This window comes from Sminthopsis crassicaudata, chromosome X, assembly GCF_048593235.1.
Source record: "Sminthopsis crassicaudata isolate SCR6 chromosome X, ASM4859323v1, whole genome shotgun sequence".
In the NCBI taxonomy this organism is placed as follows: domain Eukaryota; kingdom Metazoa; phylum Chordata; class Mammalia; order Dasyuromorphia; family Dasyuridae; genus Sminthopsis; species Sminthopsis crassicaudata.
Genome location: NC_133623.1, coordinates 44,558,076 through 44,582,059, shown reverse-complemented (window position 1 = coordinate 44,582,059; position 23,984 = coordinate 44,558,076). Strand labels below are relative to the sequence as shown.

General features: G+C 40.1%; 1 protein-coding gene across 2 annotated transcripts in view; it reads right to left on the bottom strand.

The window, feature by feature from the left end:
• GPC3 (glypican 3) overlaps positions 1–19,014 on the bottom strand; it is a 742,965-nt gene extending 723,951 nt beyond the window's left edge. Inside the window, exons 1-3 of one of the 2 annotated variants that reach the window (XM_074278656.1) lie at positions 18,823–19,014; positions 17,555–17,664; positions 12,748–12,800 (exon numbers count right to left, since the gene is read on the bottom strand). Coding sequence is in view for 1 of the 2 variants with exons in the window: in XM_074278655.1 (XP_074134756.1) it covers positions 3,229–3,394 (166 nt within the window). In the remaining variant the exon portion in view is untranslated. Of the gene's footprint in view, positions 1–3,228; positions 3,992–12,747; positions 12,801–17,554; positions 17,665–18,822 lie in introns of those variants that run through there. The other variant, XM_074278655.1, reaches the window with a different exon arrangement.
• Positions 19,015–23,984: the final 4,970 nt, after the last annotated feature.

Here is a 23,984-nt window from a genome sequence, read left to right as displayed (position 1 = left end):
CATCACTACAGGCAATCCTCAGAAAAGGTAAACCAAGCCCTACAAGAAAATCTCCCTTACAATTCCTTACTTCCTAGAAGAAAGGGCCATCCTTAAGAATAGAATTCAGGGACAGAAAGGGACCTACCCAGAACTCCTCTGGTCCAATTTCCTCTTTTAGAGAGGAGAAAACAGGTCTCAAGGGTTAAGTGACTTGCCCTCAGCCACACTTAGCAAGGAGAGCCAGGGTATGAGCCCATGCCTCCAGAGTCCAATGCTTTTTTTGTCTAAATTATGACTTCTGAGGTCCCTTACAATACCGACAAATTACTCAGTATTATAGAACTGGAAGGGACCTAAGAATTTATCTAGTCCAGCTCTCTCCCTTTATCATATGACAGGAGAAAAAAAATCACCAACATTCAGCGAGTGATGGCTTCCTCGAGGAAGTCACCTAATCATTAAGGAAGAGCCGGGACCTGAACCCAGATCATAGGGCAAATTGCACCCCAACATTTTTAAATTTGTTTAAAATGAAGAAGTGAAAAGATGCAAGGAAGCCTTTTAAAGGGGAAGAGAGGAAGGAGTTGCTGAGGAAATAAACTGTATCAATGCCAATATTTCAAATCTTTTTTTTTTTTAAACACCATCTACAAGTCACCTCCCTTTTGTCCCTACTCCCCAGGCGAGGTAAAACATTGATCCTGAAAGTGGTCTCCCCACTTTGTCAGAAGACCTCACAGAAAACACATTCGAAGGATTAACAATGTCAAGAGGAAAAAGATTTTTCAATATTGTTCAAGCTATATTCATACAATAAAACATCAATGTCTACGCTGAAAAGAACAGAAAAATATATGTTCTACTGTTGTCAGCCTGGCATAACCTATACATATACATGTAGCTTTTTCATCTTTAACACACGAGTACTCCAAAATATGGGGTGAATTTTCTTCTTAAGGCTCAATATTGCTTTGTGATATGCAATCCATCCACGTAGCTTTCATTTCAGCCCCCCAAAAGGGGAGCCAATTGGCCTTTGAAACCGCAGTAGGCTTGTCCATTGCCTCAGGAAAAAGGTGGTGAGTGCAGTATCTTGCCAGTGAAAGTGAAAACCTGCCTTACAGCAACAGGGAAAGGTTCGGGCAGCACCTACAGGGCATTTATCCGCATTTGCCAGAATTGAGAAGGATGACAGGAGGGAGGGGCTGAGGTGCAGAGAGATTTAAGTGACTTGCCCAGGGTGTCACTAGTAATGGTGACAATGGCAAGAGCTGAACTCCTCTACCTGATTCCAAGCCTTCTTTCCACTGTCACGTTCAGAACTTGACTAAGAACCACCACCTTCAGTCTCATTCCAAAGTGATTAGATGGGTTTAGGATGTTTCCAATAAAGTTCAGTTTACCTCATAACTGTAACTGACCCTGGAACCTTCATTGGAATCAAGTGGCATTGTGGGTACCATGCATAGAGGAGCCGAGTTCTAGATCAGGATTGGAGTCCCAGATCTGACCTTGGGCATTTACCCCACTTCGGGCCTGTTTGCTTGTGCATAAAATAAGGGAGTTGCAGCCCAAGATCTGTCCATTCTTGGATCCCATGGAGATGAAACAGAAAACCGAAAAGGGCATTCGGGATCAATTAACCTGTTCCAACCTGTTTTCATTGTCGGGCTAGAAATCTGTCATAATGGGATTGCAAGGCATGCTTTTTAAAAGGGATAGCTAAGTACCCATTCATCTGCCCAGAGCAGAATCCCCCAACCAAGAAAATGTATACTAGAGGTATGAGATTTTGACAATGGGGAGAAGAAGCTCAGGTGCAGGATGTCCCTCCACCAAGTACAGATGAAAAAGGCGTCCTTAATAGGTCAGTTTCCTAGAGAGAAGCTTAAGGCACACACACAGAGTATATAAAGGATTGGAGTTGGCCTGGAGAGCAGGATCAGAAGGAATTTGAATCCACTTCAGTCCGAAGGAAGTGGATTCAAATTCCTTCGGATTCCAAGCCTCTCTCCAGCAGCTGTATCACAGTGACTGCCAACATCTACAAAGATCCTGTAGGTTGTCTCCCCAAAGAACCCAATTAAAGACTAAAAAGGTATGTATTTAGAACATTTGCCTCCACCCTGACTCGGTATATGTCAAGGTGGGGAGGGGAGGTGGGGAGGGAGGGTAGATGTGGGAAGGAATGGATGTTTAAAAGCATCCTGAGACAGGAAGGCAAAATGGCTAGTGAAAAGAGGACCAGTCTTGATCTGGGGGCTTAAGTTCTGCCTCTGACAAGTGCCAGCTCGTGATAACGCCAAGTCATTTGAACCTCTTGGGGAGGCACCCCCCCACCCCACCCCTCCCACCCCCAGGCAACTCTCTAAGACTAGTGGGTGAGAAAAATGACATATGGGCATAGGGAAATCCAGGGCTTTACCACACCCACACCCACCCCCCAAAAGCCTCAGTTCTTGCCAAGGGCAAACGTAGTACAGCTAAACTTGCCAATGTAACCAGCGAAAGGGCCTTTTAAAAAAGAAAACGGCCAAAACTGTCCTAGTGGCAGGGGATATAAGCACAGCAATTGCTCATTTCAGTTCTTAACGTCGCTACTTCAGACTCGGGGAAAAAAAAAAATCTGTCCGAGTCGGGGCAACGTGTCATCCTGAAAGAGGAACTGGATTCCGGGGTCCTTCAGCATCCCTGCCTGCCGGAGACACCTGCTCCCCAGAAAATGAAAGGGGGGTGACGGGGTGGTCAAGGAGCCGTGCTAGCTAGCCAATACCCGCCCCATCCATTAGCCCTTTCATCTAATCTCCCTAGAATTACGGCACCTGGAAACCCGGGCTACGGGTCCCTCTCAAATTCCTGTGTCGCCAACTTTGGCGTGCTTGGCCGGGGAAACATCGCCGCCCTTGCCTCCCCGGTGCCCAAGTCGTCCGCCCTCCCTCCCAACCCCTGGCTGAGAAACACAGAGAGCCCAGGGGGCAGACAATGTAGATGCCCGTGGCGACCCCAAGGCAGAGGTCGGGGAAGGGGGGAGTGTCAGAAGTATTTCATCTCCCCTCCCTTCCTCCCCCTCTAATCAACCCCCCCCCGGGAATGAGGCACCCCTTGGCTGGCCACCCCCCCTCCCTTGAAATTTTCAGGGTGGGGTCATAAAGGGATGCTGAGGGAAGTCACAGGGATGCACGAGCAACTTAAAAGGCTCAAGCCCGAGGAGAGAGGGGGCGACGGAGGTAGGCTCCCGGTCCTCACCTGCCAAGGGGGCTTCGGGCACCCACTTGAGCCCCGGCTGCAGCCTCTGGAAGAAGGGGCGGACTTGGTGACAGGTGGCCTCGGGGGCTGCCGGCTGGGGCCCGATGCCCACGCTTAGCAGCGTGAGCAGAGCCAGCAGGCACGCGGAGCGCCGGAGCCCGGCCATTGCGCTGCCCGGGGGGCGTGGGAAGGTGGCTAACGGGCTGGACGGGGCGAACCGAGCCGAGCCGAGTCCCAGGACGGCCGGCTGATCCCGGGCGGACCGGAGCGAACCGACAATGACGACGCCCACCGGCTCCAAAAGTTTTTCCCCCTCGAGCCGCGGGGCTCGGGCGGCGAGGCGGGGAGGCGAGGGCGCCCGGCGGGGCTGCGAGGACGTCCCTGCGGGCTGTCGGGGGCTCGGGGAGCGGCCGGGCGGAGCGGCGGCGGCGGCTGGAGCCGGCGGCAGCCCGAGCGAGCGAGCGAGCTCCCCCGTCCTCCCCGGCTCTTCACGGGCGCTCTGACAGAACTACTGCAGAGGGGCTGCGGGCTCGGGAGCGCTGATTGGCTTCCCGGCAGCCGTCCCCTCTGACTGGCTCTCCGAGAAGTTCCCTAGCCTCCCTCCGCCTTCGCGCCGCTCATTGGCCCGCGGCCGCGAGGACTTTTCCCTCAAGGATTGTTTCTTTGGAAGCGGCCCTCGCTGGCTGCCTCTCACCGGGCGGGGGGCTTCGGCGGGCGCCCCTCCCCTCCTCGAGCTCCGCTCTCCCGCTCCGCAGGCTGCTCAGCGTCCCCTCCGTGGGGCCCGAGGCTCTCCTGTCGGCCCCTTAGCACCCCCTCCCCCCCCAGGGGCAACCGCTCCTGGAAATGAGGGGGTCGTGGAAGCCGTGGGCAGAGACCCCCGCTCGGTGCTCCAGCCTTAACTGCTTCCCACCTTGCCCCGCAGTTAGGGCGGGCTCGGGCGCCTCGTGCCCTGGCTCCCTGCCCCGGGCTTCTCCTGCACTAGCATCCCTGGCAGTAGCTCTTAAAGGAGAACCCCGGGGGAGGGGGGCGCTGAGGCCTCTCAACTGTGGGGAATTCTCCTCAAGGTGCAGGCGCAGAAACGGCCACGGGGCACCCTACTTCTGAGCTCACTGACGGGGCGAGCAGGGAGAGGGAATCAGAAAAGCAGACCCCCCCTCCCCCTCGGCAACCTGCAAAGCCAGGAGGCCCGGCCGCCTGGAGGGCAACCGTGAACTTCAGACGTGTGGGAGGGCGGGGCAACGGGCAAAAAAACTCCACGGAACCGCCTCGTCTGGCTGGGTTCCTGGGGCACGTAGGGCTCTAGGGCTCGCTACGCCCCCTCCCCCTCCGCCCTCAGGTCAAAATAAAAATACAAAGTTACTTCCCAACCATCTCCCTTCGTGCCTCATGTGCCGAAGTCAGAGAAGCTCCGTGTTTCAGACAGGGAGAAGAAAGCCGTGAGGGTGCAGGACGCCCCCAAGGAGCCAGGCCGCCTTTAGCCAGTTAGGTGCCCCAGTCTCTAAGCTAGCAGCAAGAAAACCTTTTGGGCAGAAACTATCCGGGAGCAGCTTAGAAGAGAGAGTGGGGAGCACCTGGCACCACCAGGTGGGAGGGGGGAATGGGACAGAGGTCTCATTGGTTGGGCACCAAGTACAAAGGTTGGTGAGAGGGGGGAAGGGAAGGGGTTGGGTGGTAAAGGGGAGAGGATGGGGCTAGGCCCTAAAACTAGGGAAAAGGGAAGGGTCCTCGATGCCTGAGAAGGAAAAGAGCTACTTGCCTACCTGTGTGACTCGGGACAATTCACTTCTCTGTAGGCCTCATGTACCTCCTTTGTAAAATGAAGGGATGGGACTAAATGATCTCTCTAAAGTCCCTCCCAACTCTAAAATCTGTTTGCTTTTCTAATTTTTCACTTGTGGAATTGTCCTGTTGTCAATGAGCAGGTGAGAACTCATTGGCTTTCCTGCACCTTAAAGACAAGGGGATGCCCCCCCCCAATGCCTGGGGATCATAGGAGAAAGGCAATGGGGTTTTTTAAATGCATTACAACTTAGGCCCAATCTATCTTTCCAGCTTTCTTATATAGTATTCCTTTTCCTGACCTCCACATTCCAATAAAATTGGGCTTTTCTCCCCCTCACAACTATTTCCTATCTCCTTTCCTTTGGACTACCTGTGACCCATGCCTGGAATGCATTCCACTTCACCTCCAACTCACAGAATCCATCTCTTGCTTCAAGATGGAAGCTAAGCAACAATCAATGAACATTTATTAAGCACCTTACTATGTGCCAGGCACTGTGCTAAAAGCTGGAGATACAAAGAGACAAAAAAAATGGTCCCAGTCCTCCAGAGGCTTACAATACAAGGAGGGAAATGACATGCAAGCAAATATATACAGGATTAATAGGAAATGATTGGCAGAAGGAAAAAAGTGGAATTAAGAAGGATTGGGGGATAAGGTGGGATTTTAGTTGGGACTTACAGGAAGCCAGGAAGGTCAGTAGTCAGAGTGGAGGAAGAAGAATGTTCCAGAGATGGGAATAATGAAAAATAATAAAAGGTGAGGGTGCAAGATGCCCCTAAGGAGCCAAGGTGCCTTTAGCCAGTTAGGTGCCCCAGCCTCTAAGCTAGCAGCAGTGTCACTGTATGGAAGAGTGCATATCAGGGAGTAAGATGCTGGGTTATAAAGGTCTTTTGGGGTCAAATAGCATTTTGTATTTGCTCCTGGGGGCAATAGGGAGTCTCTGCAGTTTACTGAGTGTGGGGCTGACATAGGTAGAACTGTTCTTTAGGAAAAGCACTTAGTGGCTGGAAGGAGGATGGATTGGAATAGGGAGAGACTTGAGGCAGACCTATATCAGGCTATTATAATAGTCCAGGCATGGGGCCATGAGGACCTGCACTAAAGTGGTGGCAGTGTCAGAAGAGACAAAAGGACATATCTGAGAGATGTTGCCAAAGGTCCACAGGCCTTGGCAAAAGCTTGGATATAGGATAGGGAAGGAGAGAACGGGGAGTCCAAGATGACATCTTGGTGGAAAGCCTGTGGGACTGAATGTTTGGTAGCGTCCTCTACAGTGATAAGGAAGGTAAGAGTGGAGGGAGGGTTTGGGGAGAAAGATAGTAAGGTCTGTTTTGGGACATTTTAAGTTTAAACTATTTACTTGACATTCAGTTCAAGATATCTGAAAGGTAGCTGGAGAGATGCAAGACTGAAGGTAGGTCAGCAGAAAGATCGGGGCAGGAAAGGCAGCATGGAGATGGTAATTAAATCACTGGGAGTCAATGCTATCACCAAGTGAAATAATATAGAAAAAGAAGAAAAGGCAGCCCAGGGAAGAACCTTGAGGAGGCTGTGAGCTGGAGGAGGACCCCAAAAAGGAGACTGAGAAGAAGCGGTCAGATGGGTAGGAGGAAAACCAAGAGAGAGCGGTGTCCTAAAAACCTAGAGAGAAGACAGTATCAAGTAAGAGATCAACCAGCAGTGTAAAAGAATGCAGAGAGATCAAGGAGAACAAAAATAGAGAAAAGGCCATTGGGTTTGGCAGCTAAGAAATCATTAGTAACTTTGGAGAGAAGAGTTTTGGTGGAATGGCAAGATCTGAAGCCAGATTGTAAAGGGTTAAGAAAATAAGAGGAGAAAAAGTGAATACAAATGATCCCCTTCCTGACTTGTTGAATCATGTCACCTTTGTGACTCTATTTCAGGTTTTCTCAGCAAAAATACTGGGGTGACAGAGAGGCCTGGAGAGACTTACATGAACTGATGCTAAGTGAAATGAGTAGAACCAGGAGATCATCGTATATGACAACAACAAGACTATGCAATGATCAATTCTGATGGACGTGACTCTCTTCAACATTGAGATGATTCAAACCAGTTCCACTTGTTCAGTGAGAAGAAAGCCATCCACACCCACAGAGAGAACTGTGGGAACAGAGTGTGGACCACAACATTTCTCAGTCTCTCTGTTGTTATTTGCTTGCATTTTATTTTCTTTCTCGGTTTTTCTTTTTTCTTCCTTCTTGATCTGATTTTTCTTGTGCAACAAGATAAGTGTATAAATATGTATACATATATTGGATTTAGCATGTATTTCAACATATTTAACATGTATTGGACTTCCTGTCAGCTAAGGGAGGGGTTAGGGGGAAGGAGGGGAAAATTTGGAGCAAAAGGTATGCAAGGATCAATGTTGGAAAAATTACCCATGCATATGCTCTGTAAATAAAAAGCTTTAATAATAATAATAATAATAAATGCTGTTGTGATTTGACATCTTCTCCAGTTCATTTTCCAGGTGAGAAAACTGAGGCAAACAGGGTTAAGTGACTTGTCCAGGGTCACACAGCTAGCAAGTATCTGACACCGGATTTAAACATGTGTGGGATATAGAAGACCCTTACCTAAAATGATTGCTCAGAGATCACTCAGTAGAAAGCAGAAAGGTTGCTTATTAAACCTCTGGAGGAGGAGATGTTCTATCACAAGATAAGGGAAAGAGAAAGCTCTCAGTAGAAGGGCTAAAGAAGTAGTAAAGATACACAGCTTTTATACAAGAGATTACATCACAAGTAAGAGAGCATTGAGAGGGGAGGGGAAGGCATTTAATTGGTTGTTGCTATCAGGAGAGAATGGAATAGAAGGTTTCTGTTTCCCTGAAATCAACTGATTTCTAGGGAATAGAAAATCAGGCCTTCAGGCTTCAGATATAGCTAGCCAAGGCTCAAGTAAATATGAGTCTGCACATATTATACAGGTCATAGGAGAAACACAGAAATAATGAAAATAAAATACAGAAAAAGAATTCACACATTCCTTTAAGTTCTTCACCTTATCTCTCTATTCCACACAAACAGAAACAGGAAGAGAAGTCTTCCTGATTCCAGCATGCTACCCACTGCAGCATAACCTCGCTGCACACTTTGTGCTTAACTTACCCTGATACCCCTTAGTGGGTAGTCACCAACTTCTACTAACTTGTCTATTTTTCATTTCATAGGATCATGGATTAAAGCTAGAGGGAATTTTAGAACCCCTTATTTTACAGAGAGAGTATTTGTCTAAGGTCACCCAGAAAGCAAGTGATGAAGTCTCTTGTCCTCTCGAAAGCCAGATCCAGGGCTCTTTCTCCTGAACCAAAGTTAGAGAGAGACTTACGCTAAACATCTTCACAAGTAGAGCAGAAATGGGCCACCTCTGGAGTTCTTCCTGCAGAGGCTATAGGACCATTTGACTGCAATCTGGGAAAGGGGATTACCGTAAAGGTGTGTAGGAGAGTAGATTGCCTATGAGATCCCATGGGTAAGCAAGCTCGATACGCTCTTAAAAATGTAAAATAGAGGGGAAAGGGAAGAGCAAGAGGCATAAGGAAGAGTAGTGGATGGGAACCCATTAGGCAGAGATAAATAGAGGCAAGCACAGGGTTGAGCAGGAATCTAGAAGCGGGAAAGAGATACAAAATGACATTCTCTTGCTCCAGAAACCTTAGGAGGTTGCTCACTATTCTCACCATACACTCTAGCCAGCTAATCCAGTATCTAGAAACCACATGACTTTGCAGCACTCCTACAGATCAAATATCAGCCATTCACAGTAACGGGTACTTATGTGGGAGCCAAACCCAGAGTAATAAAAACAACAAGCCCAAACTATATTGGACAAAAAGCTTTCAAAACATAAAGATGTAGAGGAAGAAATCCAAACCATGTGGGAACAGAATGAGCTAAATATCATCCTTGTCATTCTGTTTCCTACTGAAGCTATCCCTGAAGATGCTTTCAGTGACTCTACAGGTAAGTTGACATCCCAATACTCCTATTCAGTCACAAAGTCATTTATGTACCTAGGTAACAGACCACAGGTTAGCAAATGTACAAGAACAACAACAGAATAATGGCTTGTCCTCAGGCAGTTTCTTTGAACTCCATTAAAAAGATGAGGAGAATGGAGCAATAATAGTAATTATAAATAGCTGACATAGCACTAAGTTTTGCCAAGTTTTTATGCTCATTATCTCATTTGTTCCTTATGGAAACCTTTGAGGTAGATGCTATTAGTTCCTTTTTACAAGGATCATACATGTAAGTGATTTTCCCAGTGTCCCAACCTAGTAAGTGTCTAAGGCAAGATCATAGCTCTAGAGGACAGCTAGTACAACCCCTTATTTTACAGATTAAGACACTGAGGCCTAGGGAGGTGAGGTGATTTGTAAGATAGTATTAGCTGTCCAATTTCCTTTCCAAAAACTCAACTACTGATTCAAAATGTATTATCCCTCACCAGGGGAGTTGCTTTTTTAAAAAAGTCAGTAGTCAAACAAAACCTTAAGTTATAGGAATGGGGCTTTTAAAAGCAAGAACAAATCAGGCATCTGAGAGTAAAGGATAAGTTTATTACCAAAAAAAAAAGTGGGACCATTCCAAGGCCCCTGAATTTCACATTATACTGGCAACAGCCCATGTATTAGTCTGGACCTGTATGAACATATACATTCCACTCAATACCTGTCCGTTTGTGGGGAAGGGCCTAGCATACCCATCTCACTTTCTCTGCTGGGTATTCATGTTCCTCCTCTCTAAAATATAGAGAGTAGACTAACTAGATGGCCTCTGAGATACTTTCAACTCTAGAGTTATAATTCTGTGATTACAAACCATGATTCCAAAAGAAATTCTGCCTTCGAGGCAAGAACATTCATAATAATAACTAATAATATAATAATTGATAGAATAATGGGTAGAAGCTCATAAAGCACTTTACCTACATTATCACATTTGAGCCCCCCAACAATGCTAGGAGGTAAGTACTAGATGTTATCTTGTCCCCATTTTACAGATCTTTAAGGACATCAACCAAACTACTCCTGTCCTCAGGACAGAGATCATCCTTTATCTTCAATAAATTCGGTCATCATGTCCAAGGTTCCTTTTAGTCATAGTCCAGGACTTGGGGAAACTATTGACATTTTGTCTTTGGCATCGTGTTAATTACCACAAGTAAAAATGATTCTATTCTGTCTTGGTTTGTATAGGCTATATCGATCTGGCTTCCTAACGGATTTCTTCATACCTCTGCTCCATTGATTTTTCAAGTGGGCAAATACACAGTATTTTGTGTCTCATGCATAGGATATTTGGTTCCCTATAAAAATCTGAGGAGGTTGTAGTCTGGTAACTGAGAATGTGAGAGCTTTAAAAGATCTCAGACTTGGTGATGCTGGACACATAGCTCTGGCCTGTCACATGGCAATTCACAAAGGCCTTATTTTTGCTGTGAATTATTGTGGATCAAAAAGGTTAGTGGTTCCAGTTTATAGCTAGTTAGTTACCCAAGGAACATGTGGTATAATGGAAAGAGCATTAAAAAATGGCATCGGAAGACCAAGATAGTAATCTTGGCTCTGCCATTAAGAAGCTATATGACTGTAGGCAAGTCGTTTCCCTTCTATATACATCAGTTTGCCCTTTGATAAATGGAATAAATAATCTCCAAGATCCCTTGTAACTCTGAATCCTATAATCTTGCACATAAAAACTAAGAATTATTTATCATTTTCATGCATTTTTTGGCCTAGGTTCTCAACAGATTAGTGGAGAATTTTACATGAATCTGAAATCTGTCTCTTACTTGATCTCTCTTATACATACACCCATACGCATATACGCACAGCCAGTGCTTTCCTTGTGTTATACTTTCCATGTATAGTGTTATTGTTCTAACCTGTCTAATTTCCAGGCTAGCCACCACTACTAATCTTTCCTCCTTCTACCTCCTGGAGATTTTCAGAGGGGAAAGGAAGGACATCATGGAAAGAAGTCATAAGCCTAGCCCACCATCCCCAAACTGTTTTTATGGCACCCAAAATACAAAGAAAACCATACATCCCTGATGTATCATGGTGAAGACTTTGATGAAACCAGAAGAAGCTTCTTTGTCATCAGCTTTCAAAGATGCAATTATCATCTCTAAGTTGATGATTCTCAGTTCTATCTATTGAGGCCTAATATTTCCTCTGAGCTACATCCTATGTCACCAATTACTTTTGGATATCTCACACTTGATACTCTATAGATACTTCAAACTCAACAAGTCCAAAAAAAAAAAAAACTAATTCTCTTTCCCCTAAATTCTTGCTTCTTGTAAATTTCCCTAAACCTCAGTATCATCTTCAGTTCCTCATCCTTGCTCGATTCACATAGCCCATTCACTGCCAAGTCTATGTAGACCTTTACAACATCCCTCCTACACTTCCCCTTCTTGCCATTTGAACACCATCACTCAGATACAGGCTTTTATCACCTCCCACCTGGACCACTGCAATAACTTTCTGCTTAATCTCTCTGCCTCATATCTCTTCACTCCAATCCATCCCCCACTCAGCTGCCAAAGTTATTTTCCTAAAGCTTAGGTCTGATCTTGTCAGCCCTCCCAACTCAATAAATTGCACTGATTCTGTATTTCCTTCACAGTCACCTATAAAGTTTTGTTTAACTTTTAAGTCCTTCACAACCTAGCCCTACCCACCTTATAATCTTACACTAGATGACTCTCTATGGAGTGGATGATTCTACGCATTAACCTCCTTAAAAGTCCAAGGATCCACTTCTTTTTTTAATGTGCCATATTCTCTGGACTTTATTTTTTCTTTGTTTTTATTTCTTTTTCTTTTTAATAGTATTTTATTTTTCCAAAAACATGCAAACCTAGTTTTCAACATTCACCTTTGCAAAAATCTTGTGGTCCAATTTTTTCTTTCTCCTTCCTTCTCCCCTCAAGACAGCAAGCAATCTGATATAGGTTAAACATGTGTAATTCCTATGTCCATAATCATCACACTGTGCAAGAAAAATCAGATAAAAAGAGAAACACACACACACACACACACACAAACCAAGCAAACAAATAACAACAAAAAGTGAAAATACTATTCTTTGATCCACATTCAGTCTCCATAGTTCTCTCTCTGGATGTGGATGGCTCTCTCCATCACAAGTATATTGGAACTGCAAGATTCCATTTCTTGATCTTGTATCATTTTATTGTCTCATCCCTCCCTCCTCCCTCTTTACCCCTCTGTCTGCCTCTCTTTCTCCCCCTCCCCTTTGTCTCTCTGTCTCCCAATCTCTCTTACACACACACACACACACACACACACACACACACACACACACACACACTTTCTACTATATTCAGTAAATTGCTAGAGAAGATGTCTCAGAACTACACAAAGCAGTGACCAAAAAAAATGAAAAAGAATCTCTGGAACCCCCTCCAAAGGAAAGAACCAAAGATTCAACAAGTTAAACTACAACACCATATTATAAGAGGAAATAATTCAAACTGCCAAAAGAAATATAGAATTCTACTCAAGAAGTAATATTCATCAGAATTACAGAAGATGTTTTGAAGACAAAATATAAGGAATAAAATATAAAGAAAATTAAGCAGCATAGAACAGAAGCCCAGAATTACCTACCCAATCAAACTCAGTATGCTATATGAAGATAAGAGAATGACATTTGGAAAATACTCACTCGTTTTGCAGAGATGGATGCTCTTCACTGAAGTTTCTAGTCAAAAGTCTAGTCTACAAACAAAAAAGATAAGTATTTAAGACAATTTATACTTCTCAAATCAAGATAAATTAGTTTTTGGAAATAACCTAAACTTCCAACAAGAGGAAACAAGTTAAATAAAATTTGGCAGTTTAACATGACAGAATATTAACATTCCATTAAAAATCAGACAAGTATGAAGAATACAAAGCAATCTGGAAAGCCCTTTATGAAATAATATAAAATGAAAAAAGCACAGCTGAAAGAATGGAATACCCACTAATTCTATCCATACTAAGAGAAAAAATGAATGAAAATGTGATAAGAAACCTCAGACTTTAAAATTTTACATTTCTCTTATTATTTGTTATTTGGAACAATGTTTCATGATTGTTGACAATGTGCCGTGAACAGACAAAAAAAATCTGATGAGGAAATGGAAGCTATGATGGGAAACTATCATGATATCATGCCAAACAAGTTTAGTTAATTGTACTGATGTTCAATGTGAAGCTTTTACTGAAATATTTAGTACAGAAGAAAAGATAAACCAATTGTTAGCAAAAAAAAAAAAAAAGGGGGGGGGAGGAGAACACTTTAAGAGTACTGCATTAGCTAAATCATGGAGACAGGATACACAAACTCAAAAGGAAAAGGAGATGGGGCAGATAACCCCAAAATGAATCTCCTCTGATTGATAATGGTTCACTGTAAATGAAAGAAACTTACAGGATTACTAATCCACAAGGATTTGAAGTGGTGCTTTTAATTGAATCAATTGAAATGAGTGGCAGCTAGAGGCAAGAAAACTAGAGGGCTTGATTCAGTGTTAGGAGGACCAGGATTCAGATCTTGTTTGGACATGTGACACTGAATAAGTCATTTATTTTCAGCGTCCCAAACAACTCTCTCAGACTATAATTGACAGTAGAGTTTCTCATGTCCACTGGAAACTGGAGTTTCCTCACCAGAATTTTATACAGTGGATGAAATCAGAGAAAAAGCAAAACAAAACAAAACACCAAACCTGTGACTTCATTCATGTAGGTAACTGCTAGTGTCAAAACTCTCCACAGAGGCAATCTATAGTTTGTCACTGTAGAGATTTGCCCATGCAACTGAAAAGTGAAGTGACTTGTCCAGAATCTTAGACTTAGTAGTCAAAGACAAAAACCTAGTCAGATCTTACTGGTTCCAAGACAGCCAATCTTCTAGCCATGTCCCCAAGCTATCTTTCCAAAAGTGTACCTTCCCTGCCATTCCCCCAGTGAAATGATTAAAGAAAATTCAAACCTGGTTATCAGGATGCTAAATGCTCAAGATCCAGATTCTCCAATGTTTTATTTTTTTAATTTACAAAATGAATAAAAGAACATAACCAAACAATATTCTCCTTGCAGAACACATTTAACCTAAAAGATATAGACAGACGGATTTTAAATTAAAAGTGACCTAAAATCTTCCCATCTTTTAATTTTATTCAGTGGTTCCATCACTACAGGTTAAAACCCATATACAGTTTCTCATCCTATGGTACTTTCCCCATGGAAACCAAAAGAAAAAAAATTAGCAAATTATGAAAACAAAAGCAGGTTACATCAATGATAATAGCAACTCAGAAATGATGTTAAAATTATGGGATGGTGCCAAAGAAGCACTCAGAGCCAAATTTAGCAAGAGAAAATTAACAAATTCCAGTTGTGCTCCAAATTATATGAAATGAACAAACCAACAGAAAAATTAAAAAGTTGAATAACCAAGATGAGCATAGAGAGAAACTGAAAATTAAAAAACAATTGACATCATAAATGTCAGCCAAGAGCTGGTTTTTGCAAAGACACACAAAATTGATAAATAATCAACAAATCTATTTTTAGAGACAATTGAGACCAAGTCACCAAAATTAAAAGTGAGAAAGAAGAGATCATAATAAAGTCAAAAAAAGTCAATAAAATTATTGCATGTGGCTCTTTGTTAGAAATTCTGAATGACAAACTTGTATAGTTACCTATAAAAATATAAAATGCATACATTAACAACACAGGAAGTAGATAACCTAAGCAGACCAGTCTCAGAAGGATAAATCTGACAGGTCATAGATGATTTGTCCTACCAAAAAATACTGAACCTCGATTAGGGAATGTGGCATGTAAACATAATGCAATAAAATTCTGAAGTCAGAAATCACCAAAAAGATAATCTCAGAAAATTCTAGGTAGTATGATTTGATGCTAAGTGAAATGAAAAGGACCGGGAAAGCAATTTATAAAAAAGACAACAGTATTATAAAGAAAAATAGCTTTGAAAGATTTAAGAACTCTGATCAAAGTAATGACTAGCCAGAGGCCCTGTGATGAAGCTCACTGACCAACTCCTGACAGACAGGTGATAGACTTAAGGAGCAGAAAGAAGCATACATTTTTGAACATGGCCACTGTGTGGATTTGTTTTACTTAACTGTTTATGTGTTAAAACACATTCCCCGACCCTTTCTCTCTTTCTGTTTTCTAATTGGGGTTGAGAGTTGAAGAGGAGAAGGTAGGTTAATAATACAGATGCCAAAAAAAGAGGGTTATTGAAACATTTTTAAATGTACAGAAGGAAGTTCAGAAGTAAATACAAATAGGAGAGTTTTGAAAGTAACATGAAGAATTATAATTTACTATTTTAAAAAAGCAAACTGTATGAAATAGATTTGAAATTTTATGTTCAGTGTTCTTTTTTGTTCTGTGTATGTGAAAATGATCTTGAGGAGGAGTATTTAATTTCAGAATGAAAAAATAAAATTTAACAAAATAAAGAATGTATATTACTTGAGAACAAGGAATGTAATCTTTTTTTTAACATTTCTACCTATCATCTAGTCCAGTGTCATGAATATAGGTGCTTAAGAAATACTTGTTGGATTGTAAAAAAAAAAAAAAAACAAAACAAAACAAAACTAAACCAAACCAAAAGAACCAAAAATGGTCTCAAATGGATTTCCCAAAATTCTACTAAATTTTTAAATAACAAGTATACCATGTGGCAGGGCAACTAGGTAGCACAGTGGCTATTCATCTGAGCCTGGAATCAGGAAGACCTCTTTTCCTGAGTTCAAATCTGGCTTCAGATACTAACTATGTGACCCTGGGCACATCACTTAACCCTGTTTGCCTCAGTTTCCTCATCTGTAAAATGATCTGGAGAAAGAAATGGGAAACAATTCTATTATCTGTGCCAAGAAATTCTCAAAAAGGGGTCACAAAGACTATAATAACTGAACAAAATACTATATGGCTGTTTCAAAACATAAGAAAGAATTGTAGTTGGCTGCCACCCCTCAGTGAAACTTGTCTTCTCCAACTCAAAAACAAAAAGTTGAGAGAGAAAACTACAGACCAACATATTAATGAATATTGATGCAAAATATACTAAGTAAAATACTCAGCAAGAGAAGACAGCAGTACATCAAACAAAATTATTCATCACAACCAAGTAGGATTTATAACTGGAATGCAAGGATGGTTCAATACTAGGAAAATGATCAATATAATAAATCATATCAACAAGGGTAAAAATAAAGACTACATGATCATAAAATCAGATGAAGTATTTGCTAAAATGCAGTTCTCATTTATGTTATAAAACCACAGGAATGGAAGGATCTTTCCTTAATTTGAGAAAGGGTACAATATTTGAAACCACAAGCTAATGTAATCCACATCAGAGAAAAATTAGTAATACCTCCATCAAAAATGTTAAATACGGACGTCCATTCTAAACATTCCTTTGAAGGAGTTTTAGTAATCAGTAATAGAAATAAGGCAGAAAAAAGAAATTAGGAGAATAAAAATCATAAAGAAGTTAAAAAAGATATCTATTTTAAAACACCTAATGTAGGATATACTATAAAATATTTAATATGTATGGGAATGCCCGCCATCTAGGGGAAGGGGTGGAAGGAAGGAGGGGAAAAATTTGGAACAGAAGGGAGTACAACGGATAATGTTGTAAAAAATTACCTATGAATATGTACTGTCAAAGAAAAAGTTATAATTATAAAAATTAATAAAAAAAAAAAAAAACACCTAGAAAAACCAAGACAAGAAAATGAGCAGAGCAACTTACATACACAAGGAACATGTAATATTTTTTAAATTTTTTTTAATTCTGAACCTTTGGCTTCATCACTGTGGGAAATTCCCAGTGTAGAATTATTATAAAACAAAGAATCAAAGAAAACAAAAAGAAAACTATCCCTCACAATAAGGAAAAAAGGCAACAAATATTTGGGCTTTAACATTTCAGGATATACAAGAGATTCATTAAAAAAAAACCACTTCAAAATAATTTTGACAGAAATCAAGGAAGAACTGATCCCATGAAAGTATATCCCTGGCTCATGGGTTAGTTAGCCTGGGAAAATATAGAAAGAATGTCAATATTTCCCAAACTAATTTACAATCACTAACGCTAAATTTACTGCAATGACATTCAAAATATCAAGGTGCTGGAGCCAGCTAGAATAGTCTTGCAAAAACCAATGTTAAATTTTCCAGGGTAAGCATTTCTGCCTCAGAAATCAGCATCTCTACAAATCAAGGATTTACTGTTATTTATTGTGATTTTTAGACTTAAGAAAATGTTAATATTGCAGATCAAATTTAAAAGTGTGTATGAATACAGTTTCCCTTCCTTCTCCCTGGCCAAACCCTGTTTTGCTCTATAAATATCTCTTGAATTCAACAGGAGTACAGTATAAGGTCTGGGAATGAAGTCATCACCAGACTGGAGACCTACTGACCTTAGGCTAATAACAAACAACCACAGGTGGATTGAGCGTTGGGCCTGCACTCAGGATGACATCTTCGAGAGTTCAAATCCAGACTCAAACACTTTCTGTCCGTGTGACCCCTAAATCACAGAAATTATATCTCTTGAGCTAGTGATTCTGAGGATCTTCTAAAAATATCATAAGACTTAACTGTGCAAAAAAAATTGCAGTTGCTTTATTTGTAATAGGAAAAAAGGAAACTATATATACAATGACTGATGCATGGCTAAATAAATTATGGTATCTTAATGTAACAGGATATTATGATGCAGTAAAACTGATAAATATGAAACATTTAAGGAAATATAGGAAGGCCAATGAAAATAAATTTATAACAAAAAAGAAAGAAAAATCCCTCCTACCAGAATTATGCTATAAGGGGGGATTCATTTGATTGGGTGGCCTGTTTATTAGGAGATTTCTAAGATATAGGGGTTGTCACAATACATGGAAGACATTAAATATACTTCACCTGAAAATTAGTATTTCCGATAATTATAGAATCAATCAGAATAGACTTTTAACTCTGTTGCCTTCACATTTCATCAACTTTTTTCCCAAAATTTTATCACATTTATGTTTTAAGTGAAAGGCTAAACTATGTACCATATCTACACCTTCAAGCAAGATGTTGAGATTAGGAAAGAAATTTGGCCGGTTTAAAATGTCTTCATGTCAGTTACTCTCCCTGTGTCCAAAGGACAGTAATCCCCCTCCCATAAATACCCTTACTGCAATTCAGTGAAAATGTCTGTTAAACTTTCCTGTCCCTCTCCAAACACCAACAGCATCTGTGGCCAGTACTCCAATGGGCTGGCACTTGGTGGCACACTGCTTTGCATTTTATAATTATTTTATGAGTGTGCTTCAGATCTCCCCATCTAGATTGTAAGGCCCAGGAGGGGAGGCAATCATGTCTCAATTTTCCTATATTCCAGCCACTCACTTTAACAGTATCGATTCCAGAACCAGGCAGAAGGCAGGCACTCAATAAATAATTGTTGGTTAATCAACAAGAGAAATAAAATAGTCACCACTCAATGACTTCATTTTCATCCAATTGATATGGTTGGTTATGCTCGTGATAATTAACACTCTGTATATGGATTGAGAGAATTCATTGAATCAAAGAACCATCAAAATTTAGAGCTAGAATTGGGGCTCTTAGAGTTTAGCTAACCAACCTCCTTCATTTTACAGAGAAAACTTCGACTGGGGCAGGGGAAGAAGTGACTTACCAGGGTATAGTTGATGGCAGAATTTAATCTTGGATGTTAGTCTCTTCCCACCTCAGAGTGCTTAATTTGGAAGTTCCTCCCCCCCCAAAAAAAAGGAATTAATAAGACATCCATTAATCTCTAGAAATTCAAATCAGACATTTTCTAAACTATAGCATCTGAATGAATGAATGAGTGAATGAATTAATGAATGAATAAATATTGTCCTTTATTCATAGCTCAGGTTTGCATTTTGACTGTCATATTTTAATTTTTCAAAGGGCAGACGAACGCTCTTCCTGACCTTCCCCTACCCTTGTCTTCACATAGCACCAAGCACAGCATCCTAGTACAATTAATGTTCTTGTTCAGACTAGATGGCCTCTGAGATTCTGAGCTTCTGTGAGTCTGAGATTCTGTGAAACAGATCCCTTTGACTCTAGAGGCACTGAGTACCATTTCTACTACATCATGGTGCCTCTCTCCTCCCCCCATGTCACCCCAACACATTGAGAGCCACAGAGAAGACATGGTGAAGGTGCTTCCAGGTGGGGGCTTGAGTAGCAGCTAGGGAGCCAGAGATCCAAGCAATGTGTTAAACTCTTACTTTTGCATTTCTTTGGTCTTAATTTCTGGCTTCCCTAGCTATATTTTCAGATCCTCTCCCCAGCCTTCATTTCAACCCCTCTCTCAAGGCCCATTCCTTCGCTTTATACTCCCCCCAATATTTAGTATTTAAAGAAATTCAAATTCATCCTGGAACAAAGCTATAGGGGGAAAAAAGGGTGCCCATCAGTTGGGGAATTACTGAATAAACTGTAGCATAAAGTTATAATAGGTTATCATTTATTGTATGAGGATGTATTCTGATGGAAGTGGATATCTTCAACATAGAGAAGAGCTAATCCAATTCCAATTGATCAATGATGGACAGAATCAGCTACACCCAGAAAAGGAACACTGGGGAATGAGTGTAAACTGTGAGCATTTTTTTTTTTTGTTTTTCTTCCCAGATTATTTTTAGCTTCCGAACACAATTCTTCCTTTGCAACAACAACAACAAAATTCGGTTCTGCACATATATATTGTACCTAGGATATACTATAAGATATTTAATATGAATGGGAATGCCTGCCATCTAGGGGAGGGGGTGGAGGGAAGGAGGGGAAAAATTCGGAACAGAAGGTAGTACAAGGGATAATGTAAAAAAAAAAATTACCTATGCATATGTACTGTCAAAAAAAAGTTATAATTATAAAATTAATTTAAAAAAAAAAACAATGAGATGATTCAAACCAGTTCTGATGTGGGCGGTAGCCCCCTTTAAGATTCCTTTCTAATCTCCAACCCCCTTTGGGACTGACCTTTGACTTACAAGATCTGGTCAAAATCACCCTTTTGTATTCCAAGGGGAGAGATCCATATCTGAGCTAAGTGTACCCAGGCCCCATTCTAATGATCTGCTCAGGTTTCCCAACCCCTACTTGGTGGGTTCTGGCCCTTGAGGAATCAACTTGGGACTCCACCCATAGGCCCCTTCAAGCAAATAAAACAGCCAAGCTGGAATCATCTCTTTGCAGAGGGTTGAAACATTCAAGCACCATACTTTGCATCACAGACTGTCTGCCACTTATGGTTTATTTCTTTCCTCTAAGCTCCTTTTACTATACATACTATATATATATATATATATATATATATATATACATATATATATGTATACATACATACACATGCAGTGACTACAATAATATTAGCAAAAGGAACATGAAAAAAGTGAATGCTATATAATTAAAATGATCAATCTTGGCTGCTAAGGAAAGTCCCCTCCTTATTGTACAGCTGTGGAGTGTTCAATGTGCTACCAGATATGCTAAATGTGTCACTTGGTTTTGCTCACCTGTTTGTCTTTGTCTCAAGGCTCAGGTGTGGGGTAGAGCTGAGAGGTATGTCTGGAGATTAACTGGAGGAAAAAAGTTAGGGGGTAGGTAGCAGAGGGGGGGGGAAATCTATAAATCTTTCAGAAAAAAAGAAAAATAACCTAGAGCTGACTTAAGGCCAGAAGTGATCCCCTCTACAAATATTCATCCAGAGTTTTCTTTAACTTCTAATTCAATTGGATTACTTACCTCTCCCTATTTGTTCCTTTCTGTACCACTCCTAGGGCAGTGAAAGTAGCTTGTCTGAAGCTTAAAAATAGTTTTCTTCCTCACTAGATACATCTCTTAGTGGATGATCCATAGAGGGAGGGACAGAGAGAAAGCATTTGTCCCTTATAGAGTAAGTTCCTCCCTTACCATGCCCAGAATAATCATTCCTACTTTAAAAAAAAAAAAAAAAAAAAAAAAGGAAAAAATCTATTTAATCTCAAGCAGCCAGCTAAATTTCTGATAACAGAAAGCAAGGTGTTACATGTTTCTTCTGTGAACTCTGGAGAATATACACAAATGCCCTCAGTTATGGGAAAACCCAAAGCCTGTTAAGGGAAAGAATGAAGAATAGACTTTACTTATAAAAGCAACAGACCAACAAAGAAAGAGAACTGATTGAACTAGGAGAACTGGGCTCCACTCCCAACTTCAGCTCAAAATTTTCTGGGTGATCTTGGTCTGCTAATTTGCCCTATCTGGGCCTCTGCCTTACCCCCACATATATACACACACTTGTAAAACAAAAAGTTCAACTTAGATCAGTGGAAATATATGCTCCCCTCCCTTTTTTCAAGTTTTATATATATATATATATATATATATATATATATATATATATATATATATAAAACACACACACTGATCATTTTACCGAATTTTCTTCCTCTATTTAAAATTTTCCTATATTATTATAAATTATTATTTATATTTTATATATAAATTAATATATTATGATATAAAATATAAGTTACCAAAATATAAAAATAATTTGATATATAAATGTTTGATTATTATATTGTAAACATTATTCTTTGTGAGAGAGGAAGGAGGAAAATACAGGAGATATCTAGACAATGTAAAAAAAGATACCAATTTTTAAAATCTAAATTTTAAAATGCTAGTTTCATGTTTAACCTATATCAGATTGCTTGCCATTTTAGGGAGGGAAGAGAGAAGAAAATGAGGGGGGAAAAAATGGAGATCAAAATCTTCTAAAAGTAAATGTTGAAAACTATCTTTACATGTATTGGGGAAATTTTTAAAAATAACATCAGATTGCTTGCCATTTGGAGGGGGAATGAAGGAAGGAAGAGAGAAAAATTTGGAATTCAACATCTTATAAAAGTTAAATGTTGATAACTATCTTTGCACATAATTAGAAAAAATAAAATACTATTAAATAAAAAAGACAGTGTTTGATATTTACATGGATTTGCATATCCTTTACAATAATTTCTCATATTTCCCAGGATCTATAACTAATAAAACAGAGACCAGTGGTCTCTACATAGAACTACATAAAATTGAAAGAACTGGATATGTTTTGCTTAACTTCATGTATACCTTCTCAGTGGGGGGTGGGAGTGAAAAGGAAGGGAGAAAATCTGTAATTCAAAGCTTTAAAAATATATAAAAATTGTTTTACATGTAACTGGTAGAAATAAAAATATTAATTAAAGAACTCAATCACATACCTGCAAAAGACAACACTGGACTTGAAGACAGGAGACCTTCAATCGTTAGATGATAGATGTAGATTTGGAAGGTGAACTGCAGTGTCAAGTCACAATATCTCTCAGAGCCTCAATTTCTTCTGTAAAATGGAATAAATAATGCTCAGTCTATCTACTTCACATGGTCATTATGATATCTTTCTTCAAATAGTCCTATGTTCATCCCTGGGGAAAAAAACAGACATCTGAAAGGAACAAAACTTGTCTCTTATTTGGCTTTGGAGTAGAAAGACCCGAGTTCAAATGATAACTCTACTACCTGTGTAACCTTGAATTAGTCATTTAAGTTCAATTACTTTATTTATAAAATGAGAAGATTGAAGTAGATGGTAGTTAATGCCTCTTTTATCTCTGACATTTGATAATCCTATGATTCTTTTCTCATTATTATATCTTTTGTTTTTAATCATAGTATCGGTGATGTATAAAATATTTTCAAAGTGTGGAAATGGTCTTATTTCCATAGTAATATTACCATTGGTTTTAGACTAAAGCAATCTATAATAATTTCTTTTTTCTGAAAATTATTCTTGTTTTGAGAGCAGGAGTTGAGGGGGTGGATATGGGAGTGTAGTTAAGTTCAAAAAATAGAAAAGTTCAATAAATAGAAAGAAAAAAGTTGAATAGAAAGTTCAATAAATAGAAAGGGAGAAGTTCAATATAGAGAAAAAATAGTAAGAGGGGGGAAAAAAAGAAAATATACACTGGAAACTGAAAGATAATTATTCCAAGAAATAAAGGATTCTAATCTAGAACTACTTAAATAAATTAAATTAATTAAAACTACCCTAATAATTTATTATTATTTTATGGGATTTTAGTGCTGGAATTTCATAGAAGATCAGAACTGAAAGGAATCTTACAAAGTCATCAGAACTAACCAAATTTTAGCATATTCACTGTCAAAATCAGTTGATCCAACTTTCATCCTATAGAAAGTCTAGAATCTAATTAGCAATTATTCTTAGTGCTTATTTAGCATGAAAAAATTAATTCAAATTTTAACATCAGAAATGCTTCCAAACAAGTAACTTTCCTCCCAAATCTTAAGAGCCTATCTGGGCAAAGACCAGTTCAGTGGGAAGCTTTAAACCAGTGGTCCTCAAACTTTTTAAATAAGAAGCCAGTTCACTGTCCCTCAGACTGTCTCCGCCTCTCAGCCCATTTACCATAACTGGCGGGCCACATAAACGCCAGCCATAGTTTGAAAATCCCTGCTTTAAACTGTCTGGAAATCTAAGTCTTTATAAAACCTCTTGGTTATTTCTCTCATACCCATTTGCTGGCTTCTTCCCCAGCGAGGTCAGGCCCTCCTCAGTTCTGAATAAAAATTTTCACTTTTGTCTATCATTTTCACGGACTACTTTTAAGACCAAAAGGTAGTTAATAAATATTTATTAATAAAACCAAAAGAGTAGAAAGGGACTAAAAAAACAAGAGTTATATTGGCTCATTCAATTTAATATGCATGTTTAAAAAAACAAAAGTTAACATAAGTTTATAATTTCTTTTATGTTAG